Genomic DNA, 16,520 nt, shown 5'->3' with positions numbered 1-16,520 from the left:
GGCTGCTATATTAAATGTACTGGATGAAAAAAGATCACTACAATAAGCTAGATACCTCATGCCAACACCTCACCAAAAAAGAATATGATCATTTGGTGATGAATACCAAAGTTTTTTTATGAAGTGGAGGTACAAGGAGATATCTCTAAGAAACATGAAAATTAAACATTCATCCCTTTTTCATGCCAACTTTCACTGCATAATTCAGTGCATCAAATACAGGGAAGAGAAGTTAATTGTCTTTTGCAACTTGCAACTGACAGTGAAGAAGCTTGAAGCAAAAGAAAATTAAATGAAAATATAAGAAATCTAATTTTATTTTAAGTTGTTCTGACCATATTTGTTGCAAAGACACATTCAAATGAATTTACTGTCTATTTATAATGTATTGGTTGTTCTACCTTAAGTAGTAGTTATAGAAAGACAGAAAAAACTATCCTCAAATTACTTCTGTGAAGAACTGCTTTATGCATACAGATGCATGCAAAATGGCAGAGAAGAGTAATTACACAAAAACTTACGTACTTCTTTAAATACTGTGAGATTTCTGCATCTGTAGGATTGCCCTCTCAGATTATTTTAAGTAACTAGCCTAACAGCATATTCTTTAGATAGCTCAGCAGTGGCAACACATGTAAGGGACCATATCTGGCACCCAGATGTTTCAGTTTGCATTTGATAATGAGCCAGCTGCCACAGTTGGAGAAAGGAATCTCCCACAGATGTTTCTTCGAGAGAAGGATGGACACCCTTTGCAGATAAATTTGCATTCTTGCTGTATCTGAGTACAACCTAGGGAGAAAACAGCCTAAACCTGAATAATTATTTTGGCTAGCACTGGTGCTTATGCAGACGGACATTAAAATTGTCATGCTGCATCTGTCCTAATACCCAGGTATTTGGGAGGTGGAAGGGGAATAGCAGAACTAGGTGCTGTAATGTTCTTCTAAGAACACTAAGAAATTTTACTGGTGAATCTCATACTGAAGAGGGCAATATAGTTTCTATTTAGACCACTAATAATAATAATAATTTCCTGAGCAGAAGCAGCAGACAGGAAACTGTCTATCTGGGCTACATAGAATCTGTATTTATATTTAAAAATCAAATAGTGCTAATCAAATTGGCGCACAAGTTTGAAATTGTTTTCAAGGCTTCTTTCCTGTAGTTTTTAAAAAACTATACAAAAGAGATGAATGGTGTAAATCAGCTTTTAGGTAAGGTATATGCTTTTAGCTCTGCACAGTTATAGAGCCAACCGCCTTTTCATATCAGCACACTTCTGTATTACTTTTCCTATGGTAGTTCAGCTGAAGCATTACAGCTTGAGAAGCAAACTTGTGACTCAAGACTACTTGTGTGGCTTTGCTGTTAAAATATTACAGCTTACTCCATGGTGAGGAGATTCAGCTCTGTTGCTAACTGGATATGCTGGTTATAAATGTATGTAAAGACCCTCTGTGGGCACTGGTCCCAACTTATTATAGGCCCACATTCCAGTCACTCAAGCCATTCCCAGTGTAAGTAGCTAGTAGTAGCTGTATACAATAATGCAAATAATAGTGCTTTTTTCTGCAGCTTAGGTGATCTCTGCTAGCTTCCACGAGCTACTGAGTTCTCTGCTCAAGAGTAAACTGGCAAAAATGGGGACCAGCCCAGGTCAAAAAAAAGTTTTCATTTCAGTAAGTGGGATGTAGATATAATGTAGATGCCTATGTCCAAAAAAGTGATTATCCCAAATGTGTACCTACTTCCATGGTGCCTTCATTTTGCATCTAAAATTGAGGGGCGCCAGAACTTCTGCTTCTTTACAGTCTTGGAAATAGCTCACTAATGCCCCTGATTTTCATTGGGATACATTAACTAGATGTTCTCACATATTAGTATATATCCTTTGTGACCAAATATATGAGATGTGGTAGATCACACCAGAAGAATGCTTTATAGCATATTCCTATATGGCATAGATATGGTATATGGCACTTTATGGCATATTACTCCTTGCAAAACAGGTGTGGACTTTGCTAGAACATTTACTAAAGCAAGTTTAATACCGTAGCACTGTAAAGCTAACAGAACTTACCCTATATGGAAAAGTGACCACTGACACTTTGCCTTAGGACTATTTCTAATGCTAATTTAGTATTAAAAAGAACTCTTTCTTTCCAGGATTTAAACAATTAAATATAATGTCTGAAACCCCATTTATTAAATCAGAATAGCACTGGCTAACCTGTAATAGCATGTGTGGTATATTTATTGTGCATTTCAAGTACTCTTGTGTTCATGAACAATGTAAACTATCTAGGCTTCAAAATGTTCAAAACTATCAAAGCTTCAAAAATGTTAGAGAAATGTATTTGATCACATCTAGATGGGATGCATTAGAGTGGATCTTGCTACAAAACCTACTACTGTTGCAGATTTGCCTTCTAATCATTCATTACTGTTTTTTTCCTCACTCCTCAAATATGGAACTTATTTTTTAGTATCACAATAAGGATATTCTTACGATAGGAAGTGCAAATAACTATCATGCCACTCTACATCAAATCTTTTTGCATGGTATTGTAGGAGGGGACCAACTAGAAAGAACACAATTATTATTGTACAGTGTCAGTCAACCAGTTGACCAGTGATGGATTGCTTATCTACAGCTTTATTTGTGATTTACCCTCAATTATTAACATGCTAGAGTAAATAATTGGAAGAATGCAAACAGCAGATTAACATCTTTTAAAATTAACTTATTGATAGTGTAATCACCCGGACCGATGATCAGTCCAGTATTCATTCTGGTTATGCATTATGTTCCTACTCATTCACTGTGATTTTTGTGTATTTTAAAGTATATTGGAAAATAAAATACTGGGATTAAGGTGGATATAGCTGGACATTTTGAAAGGTAGACTCTGATGGTGATTGTCAATGCCGTTAGCTATTTGTGTTTTAGTGTTCTCTACATTTTCTCATATTACAATTGGTAGAAAAAAGGCAATCAAGACACTGGCCAAGGTAAATAATACAGAATATGTTCCCTACCCCCTTAAATTTTGGGGGCTAAGCACATCCCTTGTGAAATCACACAAAATGCCTGAAATCACATCTAAACCTTAGTGAACAATATCATTGTTAACTCAGCACATTTCTTAGAATCTGAAAGACTATGTTTTATATGTACAACTTGAACTAGTCTAAAGCAACTCTAATCTGCAGACTGTAGCATGCCCAAAATGTTTGAATCCCAACCTGTGTTTTAACTATACAATGCAGCACAAATAATTTCATCATTCTTTTCTCTATTGTACTTTGGAAATACCTCAAGATTAAAAAAAATGCTTTGTAATATTTCTTGTTTGCACCATATAAAATGAATTTTATGGGATTTCAACCAAAATATTGTCAGGAGGACAGTATAGATTATAAAGAATTAAAAAAAAGTTGTTACGAAACTGTGTGACTTTTCTGTCTACACAGAATATTACATATATGCATTCCTATGCATGAAGTACAGAGATAGCTACATACCCATCTCAGAAATTGGGAAACAATTTCCGTTAAAAGTTATTTTCTTTGTTCTGGATAATTTACAACATATGTTTTTGTGAATCTGCCTAGGGCATCTAGTCTGATGTGGGTAGGTTAACATTAGGGCCAAAGTCTTTTGCTCGTGACTTCTTGCAGCAGTTGAGCTTTCCTAGTCCCCTAAACCCTCATTGTGCCCATGGTGCTTCTTTGCATTGTACATTTTAATGTTTTTGAATTGTATGGTAGTTAAATGCTAGAAAAAAAATTTTAAATGAGTTTAGAACATCAGATCAGTTTGCCTGAAGCAAACTGGAGCAGATTGGATATTTTAGGAAGTTTTGCCAAGCACGGATTTGTCTTTAACAATCATAGTAATGTTCTGGTTGACTAGATCAGTCACAATTTCATTTAAATTTCCCAAAGAGAGGCTTCATTTTCATTTTCCCATGAAATCAAACCTTACTCAGCAGAATGTACAAAGTAAAATCATCAAGTACTTCCAGGCCAAATAAATGCAACTTTGGAAAGCTCTTTTTTATTTAAATAACATATTTCTGTTTTATCATAAGGGAGCAGTTAAAATAATGTCTTCATGTTACATAGCTTAATTGTCACATTAACTGGTTTGAAACTGCTGAATATATGTAGGTTCTGTCAGCAGGACTTAAATCCTGATTTAACCAAAATGTGCTTAGTGTGAATGAGGCTGTATATCAGAGTCAGCCTTAAGACTGTTGGTATTTGAGGTAGTTAGGAGGAAGGAACTATCTTTTTCCTATTAAACCTTTAAGATATACAGTTGTATGTAGAATGCACACAATATGCTTTAAATGCTCAGCTTTTCTTCGGTTTATCTTTTTGAAATGATGAAATAGAGTGCGTGAAAAAATTGTTTCAGTAGGGAATCTGGTTTTTACAGTTAGATTCATTTTAAAATAGCAAATCTGTTAAAACCCTGTGCTAAAAGTTTATATTTGAGGCAATACCCTTAGTATGTGAAACGCAGTAGGCAAGTATTTTTATGTGAGCCTGCTAGTTTGAACGCGTGATGCTGATCTGTTTTTTGTCCTCGCTGACGGTTATTATATCCTAATGGGTGCAACCCTGCACTAATGATCCTTGTGTATATAAATTCTTCTTGTTGTGAGCAGACACCATAGACCACATAAAAATGTTTGCCTCAATTTCCCTGCAAAAAAGGATCTCAGAAACCAGACTTGGCCAAGTAACAGATTTTTTAAAGGTAGAGGAACCCAATAAAATTACCAGCTTTTCACAGCATGAGTCTACTTCCTTTTGGCATATTGTGAGGTGTAGGTGAAATATTCTAACTGAACTGACAATGTAAGGAAGACAGCTAACTAGAAAGCAAGATAAAAGTAAAAACCACCAATGATGATTGATATTGTAATTGCTATTAATTGTTTTGGAGCCTCTTTTGTAGATTTATGATACTTCACCTATATTACTAACACTTATGTGAGTCTTGGTATAATGGGATTTAATGCAGTAAAGTACCATAGTTATATTCACTGTATCAGGAAGAGCATTTTGGAAAAGGTATCAAGTTTTTTGTTATTATTTTTAATAATGTTAAAAATACATGTTTAAAAATCAGTTTTGCTTTTCACAGAAAAATTAAGGCTTCGTTCCTTGTAGTTCTAAGGAAAAAGTAAAATAACTAAAGTTTCTTTCATCTAATATAATGGATTTTTTTTCAGCTGCCCAAACTCAAGTTAATTTATACAACATACTGTGGAAGTATTGCATATGCTGTATTTTGAGAAGAATATGAAGAATACTAAGACACTTGTGAGTTTGGGGATAGTTTCCAACTTTCCAAAATTAAGGCTTTTTTTTCCCCCATAGTTTTACACTTTTTCATTTTTGTCTCATGCTGCAATATTTATGATACTAAGTTTGATCAGTTTGAATGAAAAAAGATATAAGGACAAAGATAAAGATAATGAATACATAGAGATGGAACACAGGACTCTGCTGTGGATTTTGGCAGTACTCAAACTTTTTGGAAGTTTGTCTCTTTGTATACTAACATCCTTATATGTCAGACTGTCATTGAATCGAGTCATATGAGCAGATTTTTATCTGGCAGCCAGTCTGCATGGGCATTGCCAATAATAGCTGGACTGGTCAAGGTCAGAAAATATTTCCTTGGTACTTTTCTAAAAATACTTAGTTGTCCCAAAAGATAAAATAATCCGTATTAATGTCTCTGACACTGATAATCATTAAATCAGTTAAAAACGTGTTAACATATCAAATTGTATTTTATTGCTTCAATCTCAAACATTTTTGCTTTAGTGAATAGTTTATCATGTCACTTCAATGTGAACTTGTTATAATTGCTGTTAAGTACAGAAAAGTTGATCAGAGTGTTCAGCATAAAAGAAACATTTTGTGGTTTGGGGGGGCTTTTTTTTCTCTGGCTGAAAATATCAGACATACATATATTGGTTTTCATGTTAGTATGTTCTCTTTTTTTAAACTATTAGCTATCATTATAACAGTTCTGTACTTAAAAGATCTACTATTACATATTACATGTTTTTGCATTTGTAGTATGAGTTAAAGTTATCTTGTATAAGTTACCTTTCTAGATAACTCTGGTTTGCTTCCTTGCAAGTCAGTCTACCAAGTTGTACTAAAAAAAGTGCATGTTGTAGAAGTAAATGGTAAGGCACAGCTGTGAAATATAAAATGACAGTAATAAAATGATAGATCTCTTTGCAAGTAGATTTCACAGTATCCCAAAACAGGACAGAAGTGAAACTGAACTAAATATATGTATTTTAAAGTCATAATAATTAAATTTATTAGGCTGTGAAAACAGTTTTCCAAGAGATTTTCCAGTCTCTCAGGTTCTTTTGAAATTTGATTGGATATTACAGCAGATAATGGAATTCATGCAACAGTCTTTCAAGGGCAAACAGATTATTTAATAGATTCAGTCCATAATAATTTTTCTTTAAGCAGAGAATTGTGACTAGCTCTGTTGTTCAGTTTTTATATTTGATTAAGGTCTTGGGTTTTTTTGCGTCTTCAAAATGGGACAAAAATAGATGCAGATAGTGCTTTTTTCCACTGATGTGGCCTGTCTCCATATAATCCGCTTCTTCTCACCAAGATGTAATGTCAACAGATGGAATCATAATTGACAGGCAAAATTTTAAAGCATTCTAAATGTCACTGGACCTTTTAATAAAATTAATTAGCCTGCCACAGGGAAAATTTACTAGCCTGCTGGTTAATTTCACAATGTAAAATCATGGGGTAGGTGGGAGAGTGGGCAAAAGCTGATTACTTTTAAATAATTATTTAAAGATGTGTGTGCCTTGCCCCTGCCAAACATGGATTACAAATACAGCAAGAGCTTTTAAAATCTTCTAAATTCACAAGTAGTCAAGCCTCCATGCATAAAGATAAAGAAATTTAATACAGCTGAAATTAAAAGATATCAAGTACTAACTAACAATGATTTACTGGTTATGTGGAAAATTGCTAAAGACTTTAATCTTGATCCTTTTGGCATTAATGTTCCTGGTAACATTTAAATGCAAGTCGGTAGTTTGGAAATTCTGCCCAGTAGCATTAAGAATCATGATGAAATGTTGGTTTCAGAAAAATTAAAGATCCTAAGTTATCTCTATGCCATTATGCACCTCTTAGCTTACTGGAATTTAACATTTCAGAGCGTTAGGAGAACTATGAGAGAGCATTAGAGAGCACCGTGAACCAATTCTATTTTGTTTTCAAAAACAGTCCCAGTACGTTTCCTAAATCGTAGTGGGATTTGCAAATGTTGGAAACACATAGTGCCATATAATCCACAGTGCCATATAATTTGGAATGAAGGATGGAAACATTTTGAGACTTTTCATTTCTGGTGAAGAGGTATCAATAATCTTTGAATAGTATAGTTTAGGTATCTCTATGTGAGGTTTAAAGGTCTTTATCTGGAAATTTTCATGTGGATAGTTTTCTAGTGGATAAAGCTAATTCAAACCTGAACTGCTTTGTGAAGATACCTTTAAAAATCTGTGACATAATCTGACTTTCCTTGCAAGTTTGTCTGCCTGTCTACTTCCCAAGACTGCCAGCCCCAAGATGACCTGATCTTCCAGTTTTCTTGTCTACCTGATCTCCCATGCACATAGGCTCATCTAAATGGTCTAACTCTCAATTTCTTGCTATCTAGTCCTCTAAGCTAACTTGAAATATGGACTATTCACTATCTGATATCCAATGCTGTCATGTTCTTCTGGCTGGCCTGCTACGCAGGCTGTTGAGCACCTGGCAGGTCATATCCTTGACTGCCCAATACACTGGAGAGTGAAAGAACTCCATTCTCCTGACATATAGTTAAGTATAGTAAGTGAATGCTATAATTTCAATTCAGGACAAAAATAAAATGTTGAAAATGTTAAAGTATTAATTGGATATAAATATTTATTTCAGCTATCTCAGATCTCTTTGATATGTTTCACAGAAAACAGAGTTGAACTCAAAGTGTGTTTTCTGGCATCTAATTTATGATCATATCCTATACAGCTATACTGTGTGTTGATGACTCAGTGGTAGATCTGGAAACACTGGAAGCACTATATGAAAATGTAAGTATGTTGAGATAAAGCTGTGGTTAATCAGCACAGACTTCAGAATTACAGACAAACACGGAATAAAGTTTTATTTTATGTTTTTATCTTAGACTGGAGACATTTTATAGAAAAAATCTTTAAGGAACTTAACAATAATAAAATTGTTATCATCCAAAGATATCCATTGAGATGCATATTTCTCTTATGTCTCAGTTCTTCAAGTCAGAAATGTAAAACAGTAGAGTGCATTTGGAATCAGGTTAAAATATGAGGAAAAGATGTAACATGTGGTAGTGTTCTCTACTGAACTACCTGAAAAATACTGACCTTACTGAGGTTCTTATTTCTTTGTCAATATCCTGTAATGCTTAGGCAGAATGTAGTTTTGCTTAATTTGTGTCATGAAAATGTGTTCTTTTCAGATATTCATTATTTCTAATTTTCTAAGGCCTGTTGTGGGCTCTAACAAGCTGAATTTTTCTCATTCAAGATACAGGTGGCTTCAGGCATTGTGCATTGCAGTCCCTACCCAAATTGCTGTGTAGAATGAGAGCATTTCAGTTGTATACCTGTATATAGAACTCATGAAGTGAGTCTGTGTGAATCTGGTTGCATGCAAAGCATTAAGGATACATTTACACTTAGCTGAGGAAACATCTCAGCTGCCTCACTGACCTAAGCTGAGTCCTAAAGCACCCTATAGCTATGTTTCTTTGGTGCTGCACTCTCCAAGGATGATTCATTTTGGGGCCAGGGCTAATAAATCTGAATGGTACTGCAATGCGCTATAGGAATTTACCAATTTAGGTGAAGGCTAGCTCGTGGATCTTTATGCCTTGCTTCTTTGCATTGTCTAAATGTGGCCCAAATAAAAATATAATTGTGATTTGCTGACAAACAGGTAAATTAGTGATTTATTAATTTATTAATATTATAAACTAGTCATTTATTACTTTATATTAATTTACTCAGAGAGCACAAAAGGATGAACTGGAAAAAATCAAGCAACATTATCAGACTTTGAAAGAGGAGGAACTGAAGTTCCTGGATAAACCAGAACAGTAAGTTTTTTCTTTTTTTTGGTACTATTTTATCATTATGTAGTCTGTTCCTTTGCTGATAGGTTAAAGGGGATCATTATACATAATTTTTGCTGGCTAACTTTTAACTTCTTTTCTGTATTTCAAGGCCTAATGTAAAGCTTGCCTTTATCACATAACATTTTTGATACATTATAGATAATACTACGTCAGCTTGGACCACCAGAATGGATTAAATATATAGCCTTGAATCAGTAAAAAATTTCTGTTCCCATTTCCTTATTCTTCCATTCCAGCCTTAAGGCTAAATTAGTATGTCATAAACCAGGGCTAGACTGATTTTGGTTACATGGAAGAACTACACAAACAGGGTTTTGGTGAGTCTGTAACCAAGACACGATGTACTCTAGCAGTGCTGCCTGGAGACCTGCAGAATTCCTCTCCCTTGACTGTTGTAGGCAGTGACGCATGTTAAGGTAAAAATGTTTTTAGGTATTGCTCCTGCTGTTGCAATAAGGCTTAGACCAACATGAAGGTCACAAGAATCCCTGAAAAGAATGGTAACCTGTATTTTATTATAATGTATATATTTGATTCTCTATTTACGCCTACCTGTGGCATCTATCTTCTGCTTTGCTACTTTTCCCTATGTACTTCCATCTTCTCCTAATTGCAATGTGATTTCCTGCCCTGAGGCCTCTCTGCCACTTTGCGTTCTTTTCTCTGTTGTCTGTTTTTGTCATTTCTGCTATCATCAGCATAACAAAGCATAGGAAGAGGAAGCATTGAAGCAGCAGAGGTAGAATATGATTGTCTGATGTCAGAAGTAGTATGTTTTCATACCTCTTTTCCCCATTTGAAGGCTGGTGGTGAAGAGCAGATTTTTTTTTCCCTTTCTCTTCCCACAAGGCAGCCAAATGCTACATGCACTTCAGTGGGGAATAGGTTAATGCTGAGGGATGAGGCTATCACCCCAGGAGCAAGACTTAAGAACATGAATATCCTTAAAGTGTACATATTGGCTCATTCATGTATCCCATGTCCATGTTTTCATTGCCTTGGCTTGGAGCACAAGAATACATTGTGTGACTAGTTGATGTTTTCCAGAGTTTGAATCTTTGGCAACCTGTTTGCTGTATATCCAAGTGAAATAAATGTAAATATATTTTATATTCTGGAAAACAGGAATTGTATAAAGCTCGTGTAGAGCTCTTATCTTATAAAAAGTTACCTAGTTTTGTAAAGTACAGCGGAGAGAAGCTGATCTTCAATAAAAACAAGGTCAGATTTGTCCTATCATTTTTCTGCAATTAAAATTGAAGAACTGTAAATATAGCAATTATGCCTGGTCAATCAGAGTGAAATAGCAGTATTAAAGAAAAATACTCTTTATCAGATGTTCTCTGTGTAAGTCTTAATTATCCCTTGTTTACCCTGTTATTAAAATACATTAATTAAGAAAACTGGCTTTGTAAAATGTTGCTTCAAAATGAAACAATTTACCAACGATGCACTTACCTAATTTTTATTGGTCCTTCAAAATCATGTCCTTTCTGAAAACTGAGTAGGTCAGGTGCTGCTGGTATTGTTGTCTAAGTCAGCCTCAATAAATGCAGTGCTGGAGATTTGTTGAAACTGTAGTATTCCTATTAACTCCCCGAAAATTGAAAACAGAAAAGTGCTAAATTTGTATGTGTGATTAAAGTTAATTGCTGCAGGGCATAAGCCAGGTATATTTTCATTAATAGGAATCAGAACAAAAGCACAAACAAAACCATTTGTAAAGAGGTTGCAAATGCTAATGATAGGCATTCATATCCCCAAGCTGTTACCTTGAAATCACTGAAGTCTAAAGGAAACCTTTGCCAGTTTTTAAATGTTTTGGATTTCCAAACAAAAAGAAAGCTTTGCTGGTATCATTAAGGCTCTCCTGCACAAGTGATTTTGATTTGTTTGGCTGGCATGTTATATTTGCTACTGTTAGCATAAACTGAAAATATATCTAAGCAACATGATATTTCCCTTGATTATGCTTCATGATAATAGTTGTTAAAATGCTAATATTCGTTAACATAATAAAGCTTTATATGGAAAATTGGCCACAACTTGGGGCTTTGCTAGTAGAATGCAGATGCTTAAGCTAGTTTCCAAGAAGTGCCTTTTAGCTCTAATACAATCTCTGTGAAGTTCCTTTTCATAAGAAAGAAATACTAATATGGTACTGAGCTTTTCTGTTCTGTATGTAGTTAGAATTCAGGAAGCAGAGAGCTATTGATACTTGCAAATAAAATATGACTTTCTGTCTAAATAATGTCATTTGCTTTCTAAATTTGATGTTCTTAGAATGAGAATAAATGTGATCTGGTAAATTGTTTACCTTCATAGAATCAGCGTTCTTTGTCTATCTTCTGAATATGTTCTCACTGTTATACAAACATCATGGACATATGCCTGATTTGAAAATACTCTGAAGTCCTTTATTACAAGATTCTGGTAGGCTAAGGGAGTTCTCAAGTAAATGTACTTTTTATTTACAATTTCTGCAGGAGAGGAGTAAAATGGACCTCACACAGATGAAGAGCAAATTCTGTGTTTACTCTAGGCCATGAAAAGTGTAGCAATGAGAAACCCATCAAAAAGTTATGTCAAATTTTTCTCATTATTACTTCATATCAGAATCATACTTTTCTCAGTATACGACTGCGAAAATGACTGAACTCACAATATTCTTTTCTCTCCAAAAACTTTTTCTAGGATTCTCCTACTGGAGTATGTCTATCTTTGATAACCACAGATTGATGCTATGACTTTCTACTTAAGAACTGCATTTGTAGTCACTAAGATTCCTTTTTGTGACAGGTTTCAGTTATAAATGCTCTGTCTGAATATTTACATTGGATACTTTGAACTCCAAAATCTGGAGATATTTTTCTTTTTTGCTGAATTTGTTTTAACTCCGAGCACAGTTATCTTGTATTCTGATGACCAGAAGTGTACATGATAGTTCCCTTTTCAAGGGAAGGCAAGAAAATGTGTCATTCAGATTTTTAAAATTCAACTTTTAAAATGTATGTACATTAAAGCTATTGTGAGGCAGTTTGTTTTTTTCTTTCTTTTGTTTCACTCACACAAAGTGCAAAGTATCCTCTTGTTTGCTGGCAATACCATTCGTTCCCAATAGGAAGCATTTTTATTAATACCAGCTTGGCATTTCTCTTTTTCCCACTGCTTAAGTACAAGAGCCAAGCCTAGCCTCGTCAGTCCTTCTCTCATAATAGATTTTCTCACCAGGCGAGGCAGAAAAAGAAGCAAAAAATGAGAGTCCAATTAGAATGTAGTGTTTCACACCAGCCACAGGTGGATTTTGCAGAGTTTCCTAGAAATTAGCTGTGTATACAGCAAAGCATTGCAAGCATGAGAAATTTATAAGAGTTTTAAAGGAACTGATGTTATTTACTATGAAGAAGAAATAATTTAGAGAAATCAGATTTATTGGATGAAATAATTTAAAAAAATTAGTAAAAATTCAAGCTAGTAGAATAAGTGGTTCAGAAAATATCCCAGAATTCAGCGAGATAGAAGGATCTTTAAGCCATCACATTCATGGGATCTAAGGATACGTGTGGACAGCAAATTCAAAGAATGTTTCTAAAGTGATGTGGAGCAAAAGACTGTTTTTAGATGTCATGAAAGCATGTACCACTGAAATCTTAGACTCAAAACCCAGAAAGCAAATTATGCAATTCCTGCTATTATAATAAATGTTAAATTTCTTGTATTTTTAAGTGAAACTGTTTTATTTTAGATTGGAAAAGAGGAGGAAAAAGGAGGAATTGTTCATTCCTTTGGGGTGCTTTCATTTTGCAGTATTCAAATTGGAGTTGTTAAATATACTTCTATTTATTTCTTTTAAGAGAAGGAAGTTAAAGGAAGGTTAAAGGAAGAAAGCTGGAATGGATTCACGAGGAACATGGACATGTGAGGACAGATTAAGAAAATGAGTTAGTAACTGTGGTGACCAGTGACTAAATCTGCAAATATCTTAAAGCTAAATAGGGAGATATGTGCATTACTGTAAAACATGCTGCTATATAATTGAAAGTGTGGTGCAAATTAGTAAAAGAAAATTGAGGCTGAGCATCAGAAGAATTTTTTTGGCAGACTTTTTGTGTTACAAAATAAATTTGCAGAAATACGTTGAGCACCACATTTTAAAATGGAGCAAAATGCTTTAATGAAAGCCGTAACTAGATACTGTTTCTCTAGCTCTTTCTTATAAAGGGAAAAGCCCTTTCTGGGATCACTTCTGAGCCTTAATTTCCAGCTAGAACTTTTTTTCAATTTTGTTGGTTTACAGCAAATATTCTTTAAGCCAGAGTTTCAAAAATATTCTTATAAATTCATGGTTGCAGTACCAAGTAGATACAGCAAAAATCTTTTCACAGACTTTCAAAGTTGTGAATCAGGAAAATAACGCCTCTAACAGATCAATCATTTTGTGACTTGTTGGTGACTATTTCCTGTGCTGTTGAATAGTCTCCTATCCTTGCTGCAGCCATCGAGGCTAGCCTGTGATTTATCTAAATAAAGCTTGTCCAGCATTTGGAGAAACATTAGGCTAAAAGGTGTTTACAACATTATCCTTTGACACTGCTCATCCCTTAAAAGGCCAGTTAATCTACTTGATATACAGATTTTATTCATCCAGACTCTCATACGCAAGCCAGCTTAATTGTGTGAAGGGCTATGATCTAGGCTTGTGATTCCTCTTTCTATTACTAGGCAGCTCTGATGCTAATAGGATTAATGTCTTGCTGATTTCGTGATGTTAATAGCTATGTTCTTTATGTTTAATGTGTTAAGAGATCCTATTATGAATTCTATCAGATTTAAATTTTGTTTCAAAACAGGAAAGATTTCATTATGTATATTTTTACTACTACTGCTTTGATTCATTATGTGCCCCACAGATATGAAATATAAGGACTCATTCATACTCTTTTTTTCACAGATTTTTATACGAGTTATCTCAGATCCCTAACTTCACAGAACGAGCCCAGTGCATTATCTTCCAGTCAGTTTTCTCTGAAGGGATAACATCAGTGCACCGGAAAGTTGATATCATAACTCGAGTTTCCAAGGTAAGTCCTAATGGAAGTTAAATAACAAATTAAAGGTATTTTAGATTCTTTATGCTTCTTTTTTTTACTGTGAGTGATGAACTCTAAGCCTGGTTATTGGCTTTGCAGGAAAATAAAAATACATTAAATTTCTTAATTGCTTATAAAAACTTAATTGCTTATAAGAAGGAGGAGGAGGAAAGGGGGGAGATGAGTAATGTATGATGGCCTACCTTCTACACAGGAACATTAATTTTTACTTGAAGGGCAGATTTTGATTAATTTGCACATTAAATACAGTAATAGATATTCTCCATAAAATAGAATATTGAACTTAAAACATTGAACTAGTTTAGTGTGAGGCCTTCCAAACTTATTTTATTTGCATAACATAGTTGGTGCCATCAGCAGTAGCTGCATATCACACGCATTACCTTACTATTTTCCTCTGGTACCTATACATTTCTATGACCCCAAAATAACAGATTACAAAGATTTATCTAAGATTTCTGTGCTATGAATGACTGAAGACAAGATTTTGAAATTATAACAAAATATGAAAAGTAAAATGAGATAAGAATTGAAAGAAAAATTAAATAGTCACTTGAAGTTATAACATCCTGGACAGGACAGCATTTTAAAATGTTTGCTTTGCCATGTGAAAAATCTGTTTTGAACTCCTTTTCTGCCACATACTACTCACATTTTACCCTTTTGATTTTCTTTCCATATTCTTACAGTAAGAATAGTTACTTAGCTCTTACTTTCCAAAGGAGACATTAATAATGAATCAATTTCTATGAGGCAGGGAAAGAGGTATTACTTTCAGTTTATTTATGATGAGCTCACATGATGATTGATTCTTCCAATAAATAAAAGCTAGTATTGCGGAAATGGTAAGCAACCCTAAAATCACTTGATATTAACTTCAAAATTCATCTTCATTTTCAGTGTAATATAAAGCTGCTTTAACTGTAATTGAGAATTAGGCCTGCAGCCTTAGAATCTGGGATTGACAAGATAGATGCCTTCATATGAAATTTAAATAATTCATTAATTTTCCACTGAGTTTATAGATTTCTTCTTTTGTCTTTTGATGCACAGTAGTTTAGTTCTTAACCCTGGTATATCTGCACCAAGTATGGACTGAGACACGTTAATTTCCAGAGCACCAGGAACAATGAGAAGCAGACTGAATATGACTCTGAATCTGGTCCAGGGGCAGCAAAAATAGCTCATCATCCCTTTGACTGTGCATTACACAAATTCATGTTAAACCACCTCTTCATTAACATTTTTAAAGGTTACTATGAATGTTAAGCAATATCCTCCAGTAAAACTTCCTGCATTAATCTTTTTGTCATCTACATAGTACGTGATGCTATACAATTTGCTTTGTATAGATTGAGTGAAAGATAGCACTTTAGGCAGATACAGACTAATAAATTCTTCTCTTAAACATCTGATCCTGTACCAGTCCTGCACCAGTTAAAGGATGAAACACTTTAATTAAGCCTAAAATTGCTCTAAAAATAAAACCATAAGAATCCCCAAATTTGATTTCCCACCTCTCTTTAAACTGATGCACAGACCTATTCTTGCACCGCTGTGGTGTGCTTTTCAAAGGCTGTTTAAGAAAGTAATTGTAAAGAATAGACATGACATGCTGAACATAAAGAGAATGACTAGATAGTTTGAAAATAAGGTTTTAAACTATGAGAACTGACACAACTACTTCTTTGGTGTAAACTTGATTATTCTTAAAAGCATGACTCTAAAACTGGTATTTTGGTATTCTGTGTTTACAACTATTGATTCCATATCAGATTTTCACAGCTGAATTAATTTTTCATAATTGGCCCCTGTAAGCTCTGTGAGTAAATTTTGTTTATGATGGATGGTTTTGTGAGACAAGGAAAAACAAGTTGAAAAGCAGTTAATTGCATGGGATAATATTTGATCAAACCCTTTCTCCAGTATGCACTGAGAAATGAATAGGTTACAGGCACCATAGATGAAATCATTTGACTGTAGAGTGTTTATCATTGAAAGAAGGAATGAGGCTGCAGTCTCATAGTTTGATATTAGTTTCCCTAGGCAATAGTCAAAATATATTTGTTACTTTTAAGCCTAGAACAGAAGGTGTAGAAGTAGTAAGAGATAAATGAGAAACTGTAGCCTGCCATTTTTGCAGCCTCTAGGCTTCAGATCTAAAT

At 34.3% G+C, this 16,520-nt stretch overlaps 1 protein-coding gene across 2 annotated transcripts in view; it reads left to right on the top strand.

Moving 5' to 3' along the window:
* The window catches only part of FMN1 (formin 1), a 147,144-nt gene that overhangs the window by 65,796 nt on the left and 64,828 nt on the right, over positions 1–16,520 (top strand). For both annotated transcript variants that reach the window (XM_026093934.2, XM_026093935.2), the window contains exons 7-9: positions 8,098–8,159; positions 9,117–9,205; positions 14,196–14,325. In XM_026093934.2, the coding sequence (XP_025949719.1) occupies positions 8,098–8,159; positions 9,117–9,205; positions 14,196–14,325 (281 nt within the window). The remainder of the gene's footprint in view (positions 1–8,097; positions 8,160–9,116; positions 9,206–14,195; positions 14,326–16,520) is intronic.

This window comes from Dromaius novaehollandiae, chromosome 5, assembly GCF_036370855.1.
Source record: "Dromaius novaehollandiae isolate bDroNov1 chromosome 5, bDroNov1.hap1, whole genome shotgun sequence".
Taxonomy (NCBI): domain Eukaryota; kingdom Metazoa; phylum Chordata; class Aves; order Casuariiformes; family Dromaiidae; genus Dromaius; species Dromaius novaehollandiae.
This window is presented reverse-complemented; position numbering and strand designations above follow the sequence as displayed.